At 36.5% G+C, this 23991-nt stretch overlaps 1 protein-coding gene across 1 annotated transcript in view; it reads left to right on the top strand.

The window, feature by feature from the left end:
- The window catches only part of SUGT1 (SGT1 homolog, MIS12 kinetochore complex assembly cochaperone), a 63232-nt gene extending 47076 nt beyond the window's left edge, over nt 1–16156 (top strand). The window contains exons 11-13 of the mRNA XM_081082538.1: nt 1680–1767; nt 5576–5757; nt 14379–16156. Of these exons, the coding sequence (XP_080938664.1) occupies nt 1680–1767; nt 5576–5757; nt 14379–14480 (372 nt within the window). The 3' untranslated portion in view covers nt 14481–16156. The remainder of the gene's footprint in view (nt 1–1679; nt 1768–5575; nt 5758–14378) is intronic.
- The last annotated feature ends 7835 nt before the right edge of the window (nt 16157–23991 follow it).

Genomic DNA, 23991 nt, shown 5'->3' with positions numbered 1-23991 from the left:
GGATAGAGAGAAACATTGATGAAAGAGAAACATCATCTATTGGCTGCCCCCTACTGGGGATTGAACCTGCAAACCAGGCATGTGCCCTGACCTGGAATCGACTTGGTGACCTCTTGGCTCATGGTCGACACTCAAGCATTGAGCCATACCAGCTGGGCAAGTTTTTTCTATTAATAAAAGTAATCTTTTTCTTAGGAAAAAAATGTTAGGATATAAAATTCTAATTTGATTCTTTTTTGTTGTTGTTACTCTTCATCCGAGGATTCCCCCACCCCCCACCCCACTGGTTTTTAGAGAGAGAGAGAGAGAAACATCAATGCGAGAGAGACACATGGATTGATTGCCTCCCACATGTACCCCCAACTGGGCTGGGGATCAAGCCTGCAACCTCAGCCAACACTTTAACCACTGATCCAAACCTCCCATGGCTCTAATTTGATTCTTTTATTATTATTATTGTTATTTTAATCTAATTTGATTCTTAAGCTATTTGCATAATAAATATTACTGTTTACCATCACTATAAATCCTGGTTTTTGCTAGGCTAAAAATGGGGGTGAGGGCATTATTTGAATAAGGAAAAAAGGGTAGACACAAGTTGTATGTGAGTGTATGTTAGGGTAAGGGTAGATTTTAGGGACAAGCCTTGATTAGAGAGTAAAATATGCTTTTAGAATAATGTTGACATTTTATTTTAATAAGTGACTTTAGCTTTCAGGAGCTGTTTATAACCTGCTTTATACCTTTTTTCCCCCATCTATATTTTTCACTGCTCTAACATAAATCTTGGTCTTGAGGCAAATTGGGTTTCTCCCTACTCCCTGATACACTGTGCCCCTTCACACCTCATGGCTCCAGTTTTAGGCTATTTCCTTTGCTTCTGGAGACCTACCCTGTCCACTATAGGAGGTACTCCTTCCTCTCACAGCTCTTCAAAGGTACCCTGAAATCTTACCTGTTCATATATAGGTGTGATGTCTCCTGAGCTTTTAGAACATTTATTTGCCTCTTTAGTAACTTTCATAGAAGGTCAAGAACATGTCTTAAATATTTAAAAAAGTCTCATATCCCTGAAGACTATACCTTGCTCATAGTGGGTATTTAATAAGTATTGCATGAAGGATTGTGAAAATGTTGCTATTGTATTATTTTTTATACAGTGGGATGAATTTTCTCCACTCTAAAACAGGTTAATGTATATGTAAATGTACTAATTCGTTTAGGACAGGGTTTCTTGGTGGTTGACACTGTTCTATTTTGTGCTGGATAATTGTTTTATGGATATTGCCTTGTATGGTTTAGCCTGCCCTACTCTCTCCTCACTAGATGTCAGTAGTACTCCTTGTCCTCATCCAGTTGTGAAGACCAACAGTGTCTCTTACATTGCCAAATGTCCCTGGGGGGTCAGTATGACTCCTGGTTGAGAACATTGCTTTAGAAGAAAAAAAGCATAGGGATTTCAAGATTCTTCTTAATTGTAGTTTATAATGTGTATGTTTTTGAAGGGCTTTTAAGTAAAAACAAATGTTTCAAAATTCTTCTAATTTAACCTTGTATAATTTAAGGAAACTATCTCAAGGACACTATTAATTCTTATAAAACTTTGATGACTTAAGAGAATTGCATTTTTTGTGTCTATTTTACATTGAATGATGGATTTTATTTGGTGTTTTCTGCAGATTGAAATTAAAATGAAAAAGTCAGAGGCTGTAAGATGGGAAAAGCTCGAGGGAGAAGAAGAGCCTAAGCCAAAACAGTTCGTAGCAGGTTTGTTTTCTGGCCTTGATGAGCTTTACATTCAAATTGTGTTATATAGTTGAAATTAAATAGTAATGAGCTTTCTTTTTGTTTTCATTATTTATGTTCCCAATATAAGACACATCAAGTATCATAAGGTTGCTCTATAATGAATACAAATTGGCTCGTCTTATGAAGGATCTGACTTCTTAAACTCTTAAGAGTACAAATGAATGGCAGCAAAAGCCTAGAGAAAATTTGAATTTATTGTTTACCTTGCAGTTTATGATATCAATTGGAGGTTGTTGTTTGTGTGTGTGTGTGTTGGCCTTTCCTATTTGTGCTTTTTTAGTTTTAAGTGGATTAGTAATTTACTGATATATTTTTTCCTCTTTCCTCTCCCTTCTTATTTATTCCTTTCTGTGCTGATATTGTCAACTCTAATTTCCTGGAATTTCAGAGATTCACTGAATAAAGTATTCCTTGCACTATATTGTCTAATATAATGAATTTATATATAATATATTTTTATTGATTTCAGAGAGGAAGGGACGGGGAGAGATAGATAGAAACATCAGTGATGAGAGAGAATCACTGATCGGCTGCCTCCTGCACAGCCCACACTGGGGATTGCAACCCGGTCATGTGTACTGACAGAGAATCGAACTGTGTCCTCCTGGTTTGTAGGTTGATGCTCAACCACTGAGCCATGCCGGCCGGGCTGTTTCAGTTACTTTTAGATATTTCACTGCTTTCTTCTGTAGCAGAAAACATATTTCCCTGTGGAACTTTTTAGAAAACAGATCATGCATTTTTATTATTTTTTATTTTGAAATAATTCTCATAATTATAATAATTCTCATAATTCATAAGTTGCAGAAATAGAGTTTCTATGTACCCTTCACCTAGCCTTCCTGGATGTTAATATTGTAACTAAGCTATAGAATAATTAGTAAAATTAGGAAACTGACACCAATAGATAATTTTTAAGAATGAAATTTGGGGCTGGATAATTAAGAATGGAATTTCAAGTTGGTATTTAAGCTATTTAACTAAGCTTCTGCATCCCACTTTATTTGAAATACATAGTAAAATATTATGTGCTTCTTTTAGAGCTGACTCCCATAGATTTTGGGGCTGAAGTTTATATATAGCTCAAAGAAACACTTTAAATGAAACACTTTAAATGTAGTATCTCATTTAATTCTAACAATGGCCCTATATAGTAGGCAGCCTAGTATTGTTTCTCCTAGTTTACTGGCTCAGAAAGGTTAAGCAGCTTGTTTTAAGATCACCTAGCGTTTTTTATTGTCTAGGACAGTGATGGCGAACCTTTTGAGCTCGGCGTGTCAGCATTTTGAAAAACCCTAACTTAACTCTGGTGCCATGTCACATATAGAAGTTTTTGATATTTGCAACCATAGTAAAACAAAGATGTATATTTTTGATATTTATTTTATATATTTAAATGCCATTTAACAAAGAAAAATCAACCAAAAAAATGAGTTTGTGTGTCACCTCTGACACGTGTGTCATAGGTTCGCCCTCACTGGTCTAGGACTAAAGCCAGGTCTTCAGAGTCTGGGTCTGGTTCTTCTGTTAACCTGTTTTACTGGTTGTTTTTGCATTTTCTAACAATGAAAAGTCTCTGCTGACATGAGTATCTTTGCAGTTATTTGATATTATAGTGAACTAGAGGCCTGGTGCATGAAATTTGTGCACTCGGGAGGGTGTCCCTCAGCCCAGCCTGCGCCCTCTCGCAATCTGGGAGCCCTCGGGGGATGCTGTCAGTCGGACGTCCATAGCACTGCCGTGGAAGCGGGAGAGGCTCCTGCCACCACTGCTATGCCCGCCAGCTGTGAGCCTGGCTTCTGGCTGAGCGGCCCTCCCCCTGTGGGAGCGCACTGACCACCAGGGGACAGCTCCTGTGTTGGTCAGTGCACATCATAGTGATTGGTCATTTGCATATTAGCCTTTTATTATACAGGATGAGCAAGGAAGTCAGGTTACTCTCAGTAATTCATCTACTACCTACAGGTGTTAAAATTTTTCTGAGATCAACTATAAAGGTTTTTTTTAATTTTACAAACTTTTCTAAACTAAATGCTTTGCATATTCATAAAGATGCTATTCCTCCTGTCCTGTTATATTTTTGTAAGGAAGTAATATGCTTGTCAGATACCTGTGTACTGCAAGCTGCAGACTGCAGATAAGGGCACATTGCTTAACCTATCTGGGCAGTGGAAATTCGAACCTGTGTTCCCATCTTTCTGGGAAGTCTCATTAGGATGAATTTAATCCATGTTTCCTAGGCTCTTAATTTTCATGGCAAGTTAAAATTTTTCTTTGGCTACTAGTGATAATGTACAGAGATAGAGGAGATTACTAGTAGAGGAAGGTTGGTAGTATGTGAAAAATAGTATGCTTGCCCTGAATAAAACTGTGTGGTGTGTTGTAGTTTTGTTTTGTTTTGAGGCAAGGATAGGCAGGGAGAAAGTTGGTTTACCAGTGAAGAGAAAGGATGGAAAAACAGAATGAACAATTAGTAGTTTTCTCATTTACTTTGAGGAAGGGGATGTAGAGAGGCAGTAGTGGAAGAAGGACATTTAGATTAGTATTAATGTGTTCTAATATATTGATAGGAAATCTTTGAATCAGTTTTTTTAAATCTCTGTGTTGCATTGTCCAGTATAGTAGCTGATAGCCACATGTACCTATTGAGCACTTGAAATATGACTAGCCTGATTTGAGATGTGCTCTCAGTGGAACATACATACTAAATTTTGAAGACTTAGTATGAAAAAAAGAAATAAATGCCGTAATGTTTTTATTTTATGTTGAAATGATACTATTTTGTGTATATTAGGTTAAATAAATATATTATTTAAATGCATTTCACCTGATTCTTTCTACTAAGGTGGCTACTAGAAATTTTTTAATTATATATGTGGCTCACATATGTGGCTTGCATTATATTTCTATTGGATAGTGAACAGAACTGCTCTTATAGCTACTGGGTAGGTTAGTTACTTTTAAATTATTTGTGTGCCAAGATCTTGATTCCTTTGGTCTTGGGGGCAGCCTTGACAGTGCCCTGAGTCCCTGGGCTGGTATCTGTCTGCCTGCAAGCAGCCTCCATTTATCCCAGGGTGCCCTATAAATACTGTTATTTGCTATGTGTACATAGTGTGGGCATTGAACTCTAGGTCATCCCATATAGTATTTTTCAATATTATGGACCTGATTCTTATTATCTCCTATTGAAGTATTCTGATATTTTTAATGTGGGGAGAGAATGGATGAATTAACTCACTGCCGAATAGGATGGATAATTATTTACATTTGCAGTTTCTTTCTACTCTGGAAGAAATGTAAGTATCTTAGGAAAGGTCACATTTTTAACATTAAAATCTTGTCTATAAGAGAAATTTCTGAATGAAGCAACTTAAAAAACACATTAATTTTATAATTGTACTATCTTTGCAACTTTTCTGTAAATATAAAAAAGTTTCTATATACTTTTCACTTAGTTTCCCCTATTATTAACTTGAAGAATCTGTTTTTCATCTAATTTTGCATAATGTATCAAAAGTTTACATTTTATGGAACTAATTTGTTCAAAAGAGATTGCTATATTTTACATTATGTTGATTTAGTTTTTAGAAGTGTAAATTTAATTATTGATGTCTATCAGAAAGATACTTATTTCAAACATGAAGTACAGTGAAATTCAATCACCTATTATTTGCTAAGGTGTTCTTTACCCCATGGTAACAAAGTTTACATATTCTTGGCATAATCAACACATGTTAATTAATCACTTCTTTTTACTCTGTAGATGTAAAGAACCTATATCCATCATCATCTCTTTATACAAGAAATTGGGATAAATTGGTTGGAGAAATCAAGGAAGAAGAAAAGAATGAGAAGTTGGAGGGAGATGCAGCTTTAAACAAATTATTTCAGCAGATCTATTCAGATGGTTCTGATGAAGTGAAACGTGCCATGAACAAATCATTTGTAAGAATATAAACTTTAAAAATATATATTGTGGTAGTATATTTCAGAAATTTTAAAAGAATAAGATCAAAATTTGAGTCCAAATTGCATGTATTATAGTTGGGAGATCTTTTTGAGTAAGCTTTGTCTGGACATTTCTTCTTGCTCTAAACTTAGAATAATTACTGACGAAGTCGGAACTGGTGGAGGAGATAAGAAACAAGTGGTTTACACCAAATATTTTTTATCATTGAGATAGAACTGGAAAGGCTTAAGAAATATCAAGGTTATAGTGGGTGATACAGAGTTATTCTAGTTACATTTATCAGAATAGCTGAATGAGCTTCCATTGTTTACCTTACAGTAGTTCTCATCCTGTGGGTCGCGAACGATGAAAATACATCCTGCATATCTGATATTTACATTACGATTCATAACAGTAGCAAAATTACAGTTATGAAGTAGCAACGAAAATAATTTTATGGTTGGGGTCACCACAACATGAGGAACTGTATTAAAGGGTGGCGGCATTAGGAAGGTTGAGAACCACTGGATAGTCTCAATGTCAGAGATGAAAAATACAGAAGGGAAACTTCCAGAACAGTGTTGGCAAGTGAAAGTACATATTATTATTCATTGGTTTTTCAATAATTTCTCTATTGATTAAGAAAATTCAGATTTTGCCAGGGCAGCATAAATGTTGTCTGTATTAAGCCTCAAGTTCTGAGATCTCAATGACAAGTCATCACTGTAGAATTATGTAGACTTTTTGCTTGAAGATGTAATCATTTGATTTTTACCAGTAGCATTGAAAATGTAACACACTTTTTTTTAATCCTCACTGAGGATATGTTTATTGATTTTTTTTCTAGAGAGAGAGGGAAGGGGGTTTAGGGGAAGAGAGAGAAGGAAGAAACATTGATGTGAGAGAGAAACATCAATCCATCGCCTCCCGTAGGTGCCCTGGAATGGAATCCATAGTCTTTTGGTGTAGGGGATGATGCCTCCAACCAACTGAGTTACTTGGCCAGGGCTGTAACTCTCTTCTTTTAAGGCATTTATATTACAGTAAATGTTAAAATTAACATTTAATAACTAATATTTAGTTAATCAGTGTGTTTGAGGTTTAGATACTCCACATAAATTACTATGTGGTAACTAGTCATGATTGTGCTTTTCACTGTTGACTTAAAAAATTTTTGTTTTAATTAGACTTTATTTTGAAATAGTTGTAGATTCACATGAGTTGTAAGAAATGAGGAATACTCCTTATATCCTTTAGTCTCCCTCAATTGAAACATTTTACAAAATTGTAGTACAACATTACAACCAGGATATTGACAGTTAAAGTACAGAACATTTCAATTGCCACAGGATCCCTCCTTATCATTTTATAGCCATACTCACTTTGCTCCCACTCCTACCCCTTCTTAACCCTTGACAACCACTAATCTGGCAAGTCTTTGTCAGATATGTAATTCGCAGATATTTCTCACAGCCTGTAGCTTGTCTTTTCATTTTTTTAAAAAAATATATTTTTTTATTGATTTCAGAGAGGACGGGAGGGAGAGAGAGAGAGATAGAAACATCAATGATGAGAGGGTCAATGATTGGCCGCCTCCTGCATGCCCCACACTGGAGATTAGCAGGCAACCAGGTCATGTGCCTTGACTGGGAATTGAACCGTGACCTCCTGGTTCATAGGTTGATGTTCAACCACTGAGTCAGGTTGTCTGGGCCACTTTTTTAATGTTCTTTGCAAAGCCAGAGTATTTCATTTGATGAAGTTTATTAGTTTTTTCCTTTGTGGATCATACTTTTGGTGTCAAATCTAGTATTTCTTAGTCTTGGATCTCAAAGATATTTTTCCCACATTTTAAAAAAATCAAAGTTTTGTAGTTTTACGTATTACATTTAACTCCATATCCATTTTGACTTAAAGTGTGAGACAATGGTTAAGGGTTTTTGTTTGTTTGGTTGGTTTAGCCTGTTTATATTCTATTACTCTACTTGTTAAAAAGATTGTCTTTCCTCCATTAAATTTCTTTTCACCTTTCTCAAAAATCAGTTGAGCATTTTGTGGGAGTCTATTTCTGGGTTCTCTGTTCCATTGATCTACATGTCTCTCCCTTTGTTAATACCACAGCCTTGATTACTATAACTATATAAGTCTTGAAATTGGGCAGATTTATTCCTCCTACTTTATTCTTCATTTTTAAATTGTTTTATCCTAGTTCCTTTGCCTTTCCATATACATTTTAGAATACTTTGTCTATATGTACAAGAAATCCTGTTAGGAATTGCATTGAACTGTATATCAATTTGGAGAGATTGACATCTTTACTGTGTTGAATTTTCCAACCCATTTATTTAGCTTTTCTCTGATTCCTTTCATCAGCATTGTACAGTTTTCAGCATATAAATCCAGTACATGTTTTGGTAGATGTGCCTAAGTATTTAATTCTTTTTTTTTGAGTGATTATAAATAGTATTATATTTGATATTGGTTTGTTGTTCATATCTAGAAATACAGTTGTGTTTTTTAAAAATGTTTGCTTTACATTCTGTGAATTTGTTGAACTTAGTAGTTTTAGGAGATTTTTTTTGTAGATTTCTTTTGATCTAAGAAGAATAGATTCCTTCTGTTTTCTATATCATATTGTTTTCAAATATGGACTGTTTTATTTTTTCCTTTTATCTTCTTTTCTTGATATATTGCACTGGCTGGAACTTCTAGCACTGTGTTGAATAAGAGTGGACATCCCCATCTTCATTCTTTCACTATTAAGTATGTTGTACGTATTTTGTAGATGCTCAACCAAGGTGAAGTTCTGCTCTATTCCTATTTTTTACTGAGCTTTTATATCATGAACAAATTGACTTGTTGAATGCTTTTCTGCATTGATCAATATAATAATGTGATTTTTTTTTTAGCTTTACATGATTAAGATGATTGATTTCTATTGTTGAACCAGCCTTGCAACCCTGGAATAAACCCCACTTTGTCATAGTGTAGAATTCTTGTTATATATTGCTCAATTCTATTTTCAAATACTTTATTAAGAATTTTTGTCTGTATTCATGAGGGAATTGGTCTGTAGTAGTCTCTCTTTTTTTTGTACTTTGTCTGGTTTTGGTGTCAGGGTAATACTAACTTTATAAGAGGATTGGGAAGTGCTTTATCTCCTACTTTTTTTTGGAAGAGCTTGGGTAGAATTGGGGTTCATTATTCTTTAAACATCTTTAAACCAGTGAAATCATCTGAGCCTGTTCATTTCTTTTGAGGGGATTTAAAATTGTTATTTTAGCCCAGCCAGTGTGGTTCAGTGGTTGTGCATTGCCCATGAACCAGGAGGTCACGGCTCTTTTCTCCGCCAGGGCACATGCCCGGGTTGCAGGCTCAATCCCCAGTGGGGGCATGCAAGAGGCAGCCAATCAGTGATTCTCTCTCATCATTGATGTTTCATCCCTCTCTCCCTCTCCCTTCCTTTCTCTGAAATCAATAAAAACATTTTTTTAAAACTTATTATTTTAAATATCCTAATAGCATATAGGACTATTCAATTATCTGTTTCATATTGAGTGACTTGTGGTAGTTTGTGTTTTTGAGGAATTGGTCTATTTTGTGTAAGTTTTTAGTATTGGTAGTATTCCCTTGTTACCCTTTTGATGTCTGCAGGATCTCTGTGGTGATATTCTATTTCATTCCTATAATGGTAATTTGTGTCCTTTCTCTTTCTCTCTCTCTCTCTCTCTCTCTCTCTCTCTCTCTCTCTCCCCCTTTATCAGTCTTGCTAGAGGTTTGTCAACTTTGTTGATTTTTTTTTCAAAGAATCAGCTCTTTGTTGATGTTTAAAAACTTGTTTGCTATTTTTTCTAAATTTTATTAATCTCTATTCTTTGTTATTTTCTTCCTCCTGCTTGCTTTGGGTTTATTTTGCCCCTACCCCCTTTTTTTCCCTGGGTTCTTCATATGTGAGCTTAGATTGTTGGTTTGACTCTTTTCTCTTTTCTGTTTGTTGTGTGGGTTTATATAATAAACTCTAGAGGCCCGGTGCATGAATTTGTGCATGGGTGGGGTCCGGCTGGCACACCCTGATTGGGGCTGATCATCTGGGCCAGTGGGGGGTGGGGGGGGTGGGAGGATGTAGGAGGTTGGCTGGCCAGCCCTGTCCCCGATCGGGGGGTGGGGGGCTGGAGGTGGTTGGCCAGCTAGCCCCGCCCCCTGGTCGAACTCCAGTGGAACTCCCGGTGGGGAGGTCAATTTGCATATTAGCCTTTTATTATATAGGATTTCTAAGCAGGGTTTGAGCTGACACCCACAGTTTTTGATTGTTATATTTTCATTTTGATTCAGTTCAGGATGTATTTTGCTTTCAGTTGAGACTTGTCTCATAGATTGTTTAGAGGTATGTTTTTTAGTTTCCATTGATTGGAGAATTTCCTGTTGTTTTTCTATTACTGACTTCTAATTATTTCATTGTGGTGTGAGAATGTGTGCCATATGAATTACATACTTTTAAATTTGTTGATGTTTGTTTTATTGCCCAGGATTTGGTCTATCTTAACTAAACTTCCACTTGAAAAGAATGTATTCTGTTGTTATTGAGTGTAGTGTTCTATAAATATCAATTAGATTCTTTTGGTTGTTATTTTTGTTGAATTCCTCTATATCATTGCTGATTTTGTCTTTTCTAAAATTTATTTTATTGATTAAAGTATTACAAATAGTAATACATATGTTTCCTTTTTTCTCCCATTGACCTTCCCCCGGCCTCCCCTATCCCCTGGCACATTCTCTCCCCCACCCCCCCTCGTGTCTTGTGTCTATTGGTTATGCTTACATGCATTCATACAAGTCCTTTGGTTGATCTCTCCCCCTTACCGCCACTCTCCCCTGTCTTCCCTCTGAGGTTTGAGCATCCGATCGATGCTTCGCTGTCTCTGGATCTGTTTTTGTTCATTCAGTTTATGTTGTTTATTATATTCCACAAATGAGTGAGATCATGTGATATTTATCTTACTCGGACTGACTTATTTTGCTTAGCATAATGCTCTCCAGTTCCATCCATGCTGTTGCAGATGGTTAGAGTTCTTTCTTTTTTACAGCAGCGTAGTATGCCATTGTGTAGATGTACTACAGTTTTTAATCCACTCATCTGCTGATGGGCACTTAGGCTGTTTCCAAATCTTGGCTATTGTAAATTGTGCTGCTATGAACATAGGGGTGCATACATCCTTTGTGATTGGTGTTTCTGATTTCTTGGGATATATTCCTAGAAGTGGGATCACTGGGTTAAATGGGAGTTCTATTTTTAGTTTGAGGAAACTCCATACTGTTTTCCACAGTGGCTGCACCAGTCTGCATTCCCTTCAGCAGTGCACGAGGGTTCCTTTTTCTCCACATCCTCACCAGCACTTGTAATTTGTTGATTGGTTGATGACAGCCATTCTGACAGGTGTGAGATGGTACCTCATTGTCGTTTTGATTTGCATCACTCAGATGATTAGTGACTTTGAGCATGTTTTCATATGTCTCTTGGCCTTCCTTATGTCCTCTTTCAAAAAGTGTCTATTTAGCCCTAACCGGTTTGGCTCAGTGGATAGAGCGTCAGCCTGCAGACTGAAGGGTCCCAGGTTCAATTCTGGTCAAGGGCATGTACCTTGGTTGCGGGCACATGCCCAGTGGGGAGTGTGCAGGGGGCAGCTGATCGATGTTTCTAACTCTCTATCCCTCTCCCTTCCTCTCTGTAGAAAAACCAATAAAATATATATTTTTTAAAAAGTATCTATTTAGGTCCGTTGCCCATTTTTTGATTAGGTTATTTATCTTTCAAAATTTTGTTAAGTTGTATGAGTTCCCTGTAAATGTTGGACATTAAACCCTTATCAGAGATAACATTGGCAAATATGTTTTCCCATGCAGTGGGCTTTCTTGTTGCTTTGTTGATGGTTTCTTTTGCTTTGCAGAGCTTTTTATTTTGATGTAGTCCCATTTCTTTATTTCCTTTTTAGTTTCCATTGCCCTAGGACAGTGGTCGGCAAACTCATTAGTCAACAGAGCCAAATATCAACAGTACAACAATTGAAATTTCTTTAGAGAGCCAAATTTTTTAAACTTGGCTCTGTTTCGTTGCTACTTTATAACTGTAATTTGCTACTGTTATGAATCATAATGTAAATATCTGATATGCAGGATGTATTTTCATTGTTACAAATTGAATATAATTAAAGCATAGTGATTAATCACAAAAATAATATGTAATTATATATGTGTTTTCCGATGGTCTTAGGCGACCCCTGTGAAAGGGTTGTTCGACCCCCAAAAGGGTCGCGACCCACAGGTTGAGAACCGCTGTGTTAGAGTCTTCTTATATTTGTTTCCCTCCCTCCCTCCCTCCCTCCCTCCCTCCCAGGTTCTTAGTTGTACTTAATGGGAACAATAGGAAAGAGCACATTTACTCCATGTCCCCAAGAAGAAGAAGTCAGTCTCAGTTTGACTTTCAAGAGCATGCCAGACAAGCAATGTGTGAAATTTCTAAAATAGATTACAGGAGCCACGCCCATTTTCATACAGAAACTTTGCTAATTGTAGTGAACCATGTACATCCATTAAACAAGCCATCGGTTTGGTAGCATTGCCCTGGAACATACTTAGGGTTGCTTCTTTCCTTGTGGGAATACAAAAGAAACAAAATAGGGTCTATCATGTATGATCTTCCAGCCTAGTTGGGACAAAAAGACCATCATTTACAACAAGCATGTCAAAGTCAAAGGCTAACACGGGCCAAATAAGCAAGGTTTAAGTTTATGTGGGCTGCAAAAAAACAAAAACTTCAATTTGCATAGAAACGTAGGTTTATTTTGATAAAGACATGCTGAATACAAAGGGCTGAAATAGAAGAGTAATCATTAACATAAAATGATAGAATATTTTAGTAAAAATTAATATTTTTTCTTGAACATTAACTTACCAGACACTGGATGACTGCACAAGTTAATAATCATAACGCAAATAAACCTATTTTTCTTGTTCTCTGAAGAGAAATATTTCCTGTTGCTCACACCAAACAAGTCAGTCCGAGACTAATGGCGTGGCAGTTGGCTGCTAAAATATTTGCTGCTAGTATTAGTGGAGAAACGGTGCGCCTGTGCGTAAGGCACGTAAGGGAAATGAATGCAACATGATTATAGTAATCAGTCATTAGCGAATGTTGTAGCTTGTTATTAATAATTATTAATTTTAATTGTATATTGTAATTACAATAACAGGATATTGTAAAAATTAAGTCACGCAGTTTTTATTAAAACGTTTCTTACATACTGTTATATTGGCTGGGCTACAAAAATATTCGTTGTGGGCCGCATGCGGCCCACAGGCCACAAGTTTGACATGCTTGATGTACAATATAACCAGAGGAAAATGCTAAATTGTACTACAATCCATAAAAAGAGAGGGTAAATAAATATCAATGAATATGATCATATTATAAACTAAATATGCTTCCTTCAGTCCTCTTAAGAGTAGTTTATTATGTAGACTTGCCCAGTTTTATTCAGTATTTTATTTGAAGCCTACTAGGTGCCAGGCCCTTGTGCTTAGGTCTAGAATATAAGTATTACTAAAATATACTCCTTGTTTTTTAGGAGCTTTAGTTGGAGCCAAGGGTGGGAAACAGATATAAGAAGGCAGACACAAAGTTATAGCAGTGCAGTGTGATACATGTTTTATTTTTGGTAATTATGCTCATACAGAAGACAAATTTTGCAAGTGTAGAGTTCTGATAAGGGTCAAAGAAGGCAATGGAGATGTGGTGACATGATGTGTTTGGAGCATAACTAAAAACAGATAAAGAACTGGGATGAAAAAGAGCATCCCATGTAAAGGGAGCTTGGCAGAGAGTGGGGCAGCAGCTACAGTGAGGTTTCAGTGTAATAGTAGGGTATGTAACTTCACACATTTGTCAATAACACAGCTGATCAATTTTAAATGTTTAGTTTTTGGTAATTCATACTGTTCTTTGTTGTGATCCAAGTAAATGAATTTGTATTGCATTAGATAACAAATGTGCAGAAAAAATTTTAAGGTATTTATGAGTGTGCAAGGGTTAATGGGTAGTATATTCAGTAGATGCTAAATAGATAACCAGTTCTTTACTGAAACACTATATACCTGTGTGTGCACCTTCATTTAAAAAAATTTTTTCAGCACATGCATATATTTGGTACAGAGAGAGCATTAAGAAAGGGCTCTTAAAGTTTTGTCCAACTATTGTAGAAAGAGTTTATTTTGCCTGGTCTTTACTGTCCTTGCAAAAGAAATTGCATCATCATTTTGTATGGGAGCCAATTTTATTTTCATCTGAAGGTAGTTTTTCCACATACAGCTCTATGCTGATTAGGAAAGGGAGACATGGTGCTTTATATGTGAACATGATGCTCCCACCTACGTACTCTAGACTTTTCAGATTTTACAAACATGGTAACTTCTCTGGAAAGCTTAAGATTAAATCAAAATATTGTCTTGAGTTTTTATTGAGCCAAATATTGCTAATATTTGGGACTCTATATTCAAAGATTTTTAGAAGAAATATTTTGATTATATGGTCTAAGAATTAATCTATTTTTATTTCTTATTGCAGATGGAGTCTGGTGGTACAGTTTTGAGTACCAACTGGTCTGATGTAGGTAAAAGAAAAGTTGAAATCAATCCTCCTGATGATATGGAATGGAAAAAGTACTAAATAAATTAATTTGCTATTACTGTATTGCATATATTCACCTAATGCCCATTGTGTATTATTAATATTGCATTCTTGAATTTTGAACACTGAGTATCTTTTTCAAAGATTATACCTCTTTACCTCTCTGTGCTTTAGAAATTATTTTCCTTCAGGTGTTCAAAGAGTCTAATGAAGAATATAGGTCATATTTTATCACTCTATCCTTGAGGATTTTAGACATGCTGAGATGGAGTGAGGTATCATTTGCTACTAGATAGATTAGTTCTATCTAGTTGTGGGAATGGAGAAATTGTCCATTGGGTATCTTGGGTTATTGCCTTATTTTTGATGCAGTGTTCTGTTAATAATTTATCAGACTTGGCAACTTTGGGTGAGCATAGATTTTTCAACTTCAGTGTTATATTGTTTGCTTTAAAACTGCTTTTGAATTGAATTGTAAATACAGTTTTTTCTGTGAAGAAGTTTGGCTTATTTACCTTTTTCTTAAGTTTTTAATGAGAAATTATTTATCACAGGGAATTCCCATTTGGTTCTTTTTATGAGAAGTCTTTGTAATTGCACTGGGATTTTGATCCTTATCTTCCAAATTCCTGTATAAAACACAGACACCTGAGTTTAACATGCTGCAAATTTAACTGTACTGAAAGCCAATCTGTGAAGATGAGAACAGAGTGATTTAAGGAAGCCCAACTTCACTTCGTGCTGCTTTTGCCTTACCAGGATTCCTGAAATTATAGCACTGGTGGTTTAGTTTGGTTTTGTAGGATTTATTTATTTTTTCTTTATTAGAAAACTTTTTCATATCCAGTGGTTACTTTGGTTTCAGCGGTTTAGGGTAGCTGCTAAGAGAGTAAATTAATATGTACCTATTTAGTAACATTTTATGAAAAGGCACTACTCTGCCTTCATAGCTGAGGATAAGATGAATGGAAGGTAAATTTGCCATCATTTCAGCCTCTGAGAGAGTGAGAATTTAGCCTCTTCTAGTCATTTAATAATGAAGTTTAGGGTTGTTCATAAGGAAAATGGTGGAGTGATACCAGAGTATGCCCAAACCTGTTGTTATAGCTATTTAAGCATGGGGGGAGAGGGGAATGTCAGAGTGTTCACTAGTCCTTTTTGCCCGTTTGGAGTACAGGTTACATTTCTTTGTTCTTGAACACTGAAGGTAAAGGTACAATTACGTTCTTGATTGTATGAATTTCTAAAATTTTCCCCTTAGGGAAACTATTAGTGAATTTTTCATTCTCTATGTTAAATTTTCTCAATACCATTAGTCCTAAGTGATCGGTAGGATATTGCTGCAGACGTGATGTCAGGGAAGAATACAGCACTACACCAGAGATAAGAATCTTAGTTCTAGTAAGTCTCTGCCACCTAGTGGCTTTATAATCTTCAACAGGTTTAGCCTTTCTGTCTTAGTTTCTGTGTCTGTAAATAATCTATAGGTCTTAGAGTTATAAGTAGAAGCCCATGATTCTAAATACAGAAACATTTTTGCCAATTAAGAATAACTTTTTTTTCCCTTAGGAATGACACTACTATAATAGAAATTTATTTTTTTGTTTTAAATTTAGTACTAGTTTTTCTTGTATTTTAAAGGATACATTATATATAGTTTGTTTATTGGCGAGGTTTTTTAAAATTTTAAAATATAGTCCGGTCGTCATAGCTCAGTGGTTGAGTGTCGACCTATGAACCAGGAGGTCATGGTTCTATTCCCGGTCAGGGCACATGCCCAGGTTGTGGGCTCGATCCTCAGTGTGGGGCATGCAGGAGGCAGTCTATCAATGATTCTCTCTCATCATTGATGATTTGGTTTTTTTTCTTTTCTTTTTTTTTTTTTTTTTTATTGATTTCAGAAAGGAAGGAAGGGAGAGAGAGAGATAGAAACATCAATGATGAGAGAGAATCATTGACCGGATATCTCCCGCACAGCCCCTACTGAGGATTGAGCCCACAACCCAGGAATGTGCCCTTGACTGGAATCAAACCCAAGACCCTTCAGTCTGCAGGCTGACGCTCTATGCCCTGAGCCAAACCAGCTAGGACTCATCATTGATGTTTCTACCTCTCTCTATCCTCCCTTCCTCTATGAAATAAATAAAAATATATTTTAAAGATTTTTTAAAAAGTTATAAAATATATCTGATCTAGATTTATTATAAAGAAGGGAATTTGAAGTAGTTTAGGCCACTGTCCTAAAATACTGCTTCTCTTTCCTCATTATACATAGTGAAAATTTGTAAGCCTCCAGAAAGTTAAAACTTCATTTTGAGTAAGAACCTTGTAACTTTATCCTTATTTTCTACTCTCTTAGCTTAACTATCATTAATTGGTCTCACTTTCTTTCTAGACTCCCATTTTCAGTTCTCAATTTTTTGATCTCAGCATTCTTGGTTAATCTTTTGTTTCTTTGAAATGTACATTTTTTCACTTAGTATTTATTTTTAAGGTTCAATCCTGGAAGCCTTTTCTTTCTTTTTTTTTCTCTTAATCTTAAATTCTTCATCTATTCTCCTGATTTCTGTCATCACCTATACCTTGATGATTTCCCAGAACTTTCCCTCTATCTTCAAAGAATGGGATAATCTACTTCTTTGAATTCTCCTATCAAGGAATCTCTTAGTTGGCTATAACATAGGTTTGAAATGTCAGGGTCCATTTCAATAATTCTGTCTTGTATCCTAACCCATTTGTAATTGGTTGCTAACTAATAAGTTCACTCATTAATATTGGCAATTACTGGTCATTTACAAAAAATAATCTGCTTTATCTTTATATGGAATGCAGAAAAAGGATGGCTTGCATTAACTACATTTTTTTTTTAACATTTTCATGCTTTAGATTTGTGATATTCACTAACTGCAGAACACTGAATTATTATGGTTCCTGTCTTCCTGACTTTGGGAGAGAATTTCTTAGTAGGCTACTAGGATAGGACAAGGAAGAAAAAAATTGGACTGTCCCATATAAATTTTCTAGATAAATTTCAACAAACATTTAAAATGGGGATATGTTACTATTGTTATAAATAGTCAAATTTAATTTTAATTTAGTTCAATAATTGGATATTTGGTTATCCTTTCCCACATTATCTTTTTTTCTTCTCCAGTTATGTACATTATCACTTTATGCCATTGATCTCTGAGATACATCACTGACCCAGAGCAGTATTGCCTATTAACTTATTATCTGATCCTCCCAGTGCACTTTAATTCTATTGGGATCTTCCTAGTCCACATTAATGTGCATTTCTCTGACTGGTAGCTATTACTGACATTTCCAAAAATGTTAGAAAATTTCTGGGTGGTATGTGTGCGTGTTTTGTTACAAGAGCTACTTTTCTTTGTAACCAGCCCTAAAGAAGTTTACCTCTATACTCATACCTGCTATTATAGTCCCATAGGAATATAGATTTTGATTATCTCTGTCTCGGAGGAACCAAGGAAAAAATAATAATAAAAGCTAAAAGGACAAAATAATGGTTTCTGTGCCAGGGAGTCATGTGTAGTTTTATTTTTTTAATTGTTATTTTTAAAATAATTTTATTTTTCAATTACAGTTGCTATACAATATTAGTTTCCAGTGTACATCATAGAGGTTAGGCATTTATATAATTTATTTATCATCTCAATATATCTAGTACCCATCCAGTACCATAGTTACTAGAATATTATTGACTATATTCCCTATGGTGTACTTGACATCCTTGTGGCTGTTTTTATAACTAGCAGTTTGCACATCTTAATCTCTTCTCCTCCTTGTTTTTGGTTAGTCCACACCCGAGGATATTTTTTCCATTGATTTTTAGAGAGAGTGGAAGGGAGGGGGAAAGATAAAGAGAAACATTGATGTGAGAGAGACACATGGATCGGTTGCCTTCTGCACTGGGATCAAATCTGTGACCTCCAGTCCGCAGGCCGACGCTCACCACCTTGCTGAACCTGCCAGGACTCTTTCTTCTCCTTTTTAATAAGTGGGATCATCAACATTGATCTTGTTTCCTTTGTCTCCAACTATGCATATTCTATTGTAAGATCAGTTTGTACATAGTAATCTCTATAACAAGAGATTTTATTTTGGAAATGACTGAGAACTTGTGGGCAAATTGGAGATACTGAATTACAGATGTTATTATTTGGAGTCATCCTTGTGATTTGCTTCTGAAATTAATTTAACTCTTAGCTTCTCTTCCTACCTCAGTGAACTTACCCCGCCTCCCCCAAACAGCTAAAATCATATGTATTGCTAACCCCTTAGAACAATAGCAGTGGTAGCTATTCTGTACTAGAACTTTTTATGTGCCAGGTGTCACTAAGTGCTTTATATACTCTACCTCATTTATAAAAGCATTGTAAAGTAGTAGTAGCATGCTGTTAGTACATATTTTTAAAAATGAGGCTAAAGTTAAGTTGTTTGCCCAAATTCATTCCATTGATAAGTGAGGAGGAAGCTAGGATTTGAATCCAGGCCTGTCAGACTCCAGTGCCCATGCATTTAACAACTGTGAGCCCACTTCAGGCAAATGAGTTGGGTGTGGAATGATTTTTATTAATAAATCAACTTTTTTGCAATGAAGCAGAGAATGTGCAGGTTGAATTGTTTAATTTTTCTTGTACATGGGGTGGAAAGGTATATTCTTAAAGTTCAGAATATTATCAGTTTCCTAAGTAGGAAAGCTTATTAAGAATATAAATCTTTTGCCTCTTACCTCAAGTAGTCCTGATTTGTGTTGAAAGTGCTATTTTTCTCAAACCCAGATAATTAAGAGAAAAAGGTACCATTATAACTCCTATAGGTGTAAGAAGACTGGCATGTTACGATGATCAACTTTTTTTTAAATGTGGGCACTCTCACACTAGTTTTTATTATACAAATAAAGGCTAAGATTGTTTTTTCTTAAATACGTTTATTAGGTTTAGTGTAGCACTGATTTTTTTTTCAATAAATTTGGAATGATTCAGGTTTAGTTCCTTTGTTCCAATCATGTTAGCATTGTATATACACTGAGTGTCCAGATTATTATGACCACCTGACGTTTGTAGGCAAATTAGCTATAATTTCGTGCAGAAGTTGCTAGAGGGCCAGACCATTATAAACAGGGAAGCAGGTTGTTTACCATGACAGTAGAAGTGATTTTTTTCTAAAGATATGGGTAAACAATGCAATTTAACAGCCTTTGAATGTGGGATATATACTATTATGAGTGGCCAGATTATTATGATCACCCCATCAGTACTTAGTTGGGCCACCTTTTGCCTTCAATACTGGGGCGATTTTTCTTGGCATTGACTCCACGAGATGTTGAAAGGTGATGCAAGGAATCTGACACCATGCCTGATGAATAGCACTGTCCAGTTCTGTGAGATTTGATGGTTGTGGAACCAGCTGCCTAATGGCTCTCTCAACTTCATCCCACAAATGTTCAATTGGATTGAGATCTGGTGATTGTGGGGGCCACCTAAGCAAGGTAAAGTCTCCCTCATGTTCTTGAAACCACTCCTGCACAATACGAGCACCGTGGCATGGTGCATTGTCTTGTTGGAAGAAGCCATCTCCATTGGGATACGCCATCAACATGATAGGATGAACTTGATCAGCAACAATACTTAGGTATGTTGTGCTATTCAGACGTCGTTCCACACGAATTAAAGGGCCCAAATCATGCCAGGAAAACATGCCCCAAACCATAACACTGCCCCCACCAGCTTGAAGGGTTGTACTCATGCATGTGGGGTGGTGCCGGGGTCCTGCCCCAGCAGGTCCAGGGGTCCCCAAAGGTGTGGACGGAGTTGGCGAAGAAGGAATGACACGGAGATAGCGTTCAGTTGATCAGCAGCCTAGCCAGGATCTCCAGCCAGGATCTCCAGCCAAGTTCTGGTCTGGATCTCCAGAGAGGTTCTGCTTCGGACCTCCAGCCAGGTTCTGTGTCCATGTTCTCTTGCTAGGTTCTCCAGGTTCTCCAGCCAGGTTCTGTCCAGGTTGTCCAGCCAGGTTCAGTCACCAGGTTCTAGTCAGGTTCTCTTGCCATGTTCTATCCAGGTTCTGTAGCCAGGTTCTGTCTCTAGGTTCTTCAGCCAGGTTCTCTCGCTAGGGTCTGTCTCTAGGTTCTGTGGCCAGTTTCTGTCCAGGATCTTTTGCCATGTTCTCTCGCTAGGTTCTGTCTCTAGGTTCTGTCTCCAGCTTCTGTCCAGGATCTTTTGCCGTGTTCTCTCCAGCGAAGTTCTTCTGTCTCTAGGTTCTGTGTGTAGGTTCTGTGTGCAGGTTCTGTCTTCTAAGTTCTGTCTTCTAAGTTCTGTGTCTTGCTGTCTTGTTACATCTGTATTTATACCAGTTGATTCAATCCTATCAATCTCTATTACAAAGGTTAGGGCGTTTCTTATCTCCATTCCAGGGAGTAAAGATTATGTAGCTTAAGCATGATTGTTCATAGTTAAAGTGATTAATTACCCACCTGGCACTTAGTTGAGGGGTTTTATTCCCTCCCTAACTTCAGGGGAAAATCCCTACCTGGGGAAACAACCTTTCTCAGAGAGGAGACCTTGGTTAAAACACATAGTGCCAAGAAGGTGAGCAAACATGTTAAGAACAGTATGCCATATATGCCAGGTCCTTTGAAACAGCAAGGATTGACCGGCTCCCGGCAGGGTGCATGCTTTCATGCTGTTTCCTCTAAATTCTCACTCTGCCATCTGCATGATGCAACTGGAAACATGATTCATCAGACCACATGACTTTTTTCCAATGCTCAACTGTCCAATCCTTGTGTTCCTGTGCAAATTGGAGACGTCTTATCTTGGTAACTGCAGACAGCAAAGGTGTTTGAACAGGCCTTCGGCTTCCATATCCCATACGATGCAGTGTACGGCTAATTTGCCTACAAACGTCAGGTTGTCATAATAATCTGGCCACTCAATAATATATATCCCACATTCAAAGGCTGTTAAATCGCATTGTTTATCCATATCTTCAGAAAAAAATCACTTCTGTCGTGGTAAAGAACCTGCTTCCCTATTTATAATGGTCTGGCCTTCTGCGCAAAATTATAGCCAATTTGCCTACAAATGTCAGGTGGTCATAATAATCTGGCCACTCAGTGTATATTCTGAATTTCATCATGTCCAGAATCTTCTAAATGTTACCATTGCTGTGCCTTCGAATTTGAATTTTTAATTCTTTGCATTGAGACTTTTCATACCAATCACATTGACTTTATTTTTTCTTACGATATAGGATTTCATTACACAAAAAGATGCTTTAAAAACAATACCATTTACCCAAAGGCAATTTTTTTTATATCAAAAAGGAGTTAGGAAAATAATCTTCAATGCCTATATATGGGCTTTAAAAAACCATACTCTACATGCAACTAAATAGTAGTGAACTATTGCACATACTATATGCTTGATTCTGTGTTAAGTGCATGAAAAGGCAGTATTGCTTATTGGTTGCTTGGGATCAAATCCTGGCTACATTGTTTACCTAGCTGAGTGACAGTGGTCAGGTATTTGATGTCTGTGCCTCAGTTTTCTTATCTATAAAAATGGGCTGTTAGGAGTTCTTTCAATCCAGAAGCTCTAAAAAGCAGATTTGTGTGTATGTATGACTCTGTGGTACAAAACCTGATGTGAACCTAGGACATGAGTAGTCATATTTTGTTGCAGAAACATAAATATGTTTAACTACAGAATGTTTGCACAGATCCTACTGAGGTGGTTACAAAATAGATGATATACCTATATTCTGAAAAACAAAATTCTGAATTCAGAAACACATGGCTCCAGGGTTTTGAAAGAATTATGTACTTGTCTATGTAAAGAGCAATGCTTCATGTTACAGATAGCATCAGCTTATTGTATAAGCTTTTAGACTGAGAGGTTTAAATCCTATGGAAAGCCTTTCTGTTATATAAGTTGAGTCCTTCAAGATTCAGGATTCTGTATGAGGAAAGTATATCTGCTAGTTAAAATTTGTTAATATAGTTTAAAATTTTATGCTTTAAAAGCATAAGAGTTCATAGAAAAGTTTTTTGCTTTCTGTGAATATTTTAATTTACTTAAGCAGAGCTTAAATATTAAAAGTATTTTCAGCAATACCTTAAAAAGAATCACAAAGTGCTACTGGTGTCAGAAGATACACTTACATAGGATGTTAAGGCACTTCATTTCAGAAATTCTCTGATTTTAATTCAAATCTCAAAACAGTAATACTATTAGGGTTTATAAAAACAAGGTGCAAAAACACTCCCTTGAAAACCATGAATTCTGTCCTATTTCCATCAGTGTAGAGAAGCTGATAGATGTTTTTGCAAGAGTTAAGTTCACCCCCCCCCCCAAAAAAAACAACAACAACAACAAACCACAAACAGATAAGTATGTTCAGGCATCCTGTGGACTCAGTTTTGGGGTTCTCCCCCAATTGCCACTTTTTGCTGATAATTTGTACTCTAAACATTGACCTTTTCTGTGACAAAATTGACTACATACTAACACTTTCATAAAGTTAGCTAGCTTAGGCTAGGGATATATATTTAGTGCCCATGAAATATGCTAAGGAATTAAATGCATTTCCTCGGCTTTACCCTTATTTTGTTATTTATTAGTTACAAAATGATAATTTCTTTCATTTCTACTCTACCACCGAGGCAACTGTTTTATGGTGGAAAGGATAGTAACATGTGAATCTGGAATCTTAAATTCCTAGTTCTGACATTTTAATAATGGTGTGTTTTGTGGACAAGTAACTTAACCCATCTGACTTTTTTTCTCATCTATAACACTGGGATAATTACCTCTCAGGATTGTGAGGATTTGACTTAAGTCCTGACTCAAAGTATGTGACCAATAAACATTACTTCAATATAAAGTCCTTGATTTCTTTTTTCTTCTCAGTCCTGTTGAGTAGTGGCATTCCTGAAAGGAGAATAACAAATCTGACTGGTAATATCTGCTATTCTGGTGCTTTCATTATTCAGCCTCAAGAATATGTTTAGTCTCAGCTGTTACTGCTTCACTGTGTAACCTAAGCTCTAGCCACACAGGAATCCTCTAGGGGTCGGCAAACGTCTTCCATAAGGAACCATATAGGGACTATTTTAGGCTTTGTGGGCCACAAGAGTCTCTGTTGCATATTCTAATTTTCACTTTGTAGACCTCTGATCTGTTTGAATAGCCCATACTTTTCATTCCTTTTACCCAACCTGAGAAGGTTCAGCTTCCTGTTGATGTGTCCAAACTGAACTCATTGCCACCTCCAGGAAAGCTGTTGAATCTTGTGTTACAGTCAAAGGCTGACTTTGTAGCAGTTGGATTGGGTTATTTGCTAATTGTTGAGACATTCAATAGATCCTTTGACAGAGTTATACTAAAATCACAGTGTCTCATGAGCATGTTTGAGAGAGTGATCTATTCTCTCTTTGTTATGTCACTACAGTTGACCCATTTCTTCCCTCATGAGCTTCTTAGAAGTGGAGGGTTGGGGAGGTGGCAGTGGCTAGCTGGGATGGGCC

Source organism: Myotis nattereri (genome assembly GCF_964212035.1).
Source record: "Myotis nattereri genome assembly, chromosome: 2".
NCBI classification, from domain to species: Eukaryota; Metazoa; Chordata; class Mammalia; order Chiroptera; family Vespertilionidae; genus Myotis; species Myotis nattereri.
The sequence above is the reverse complement of the archived record's forward strand: the minus strand, read 5'-3'. Positions and strand labels throughout refer to the sequence as shown.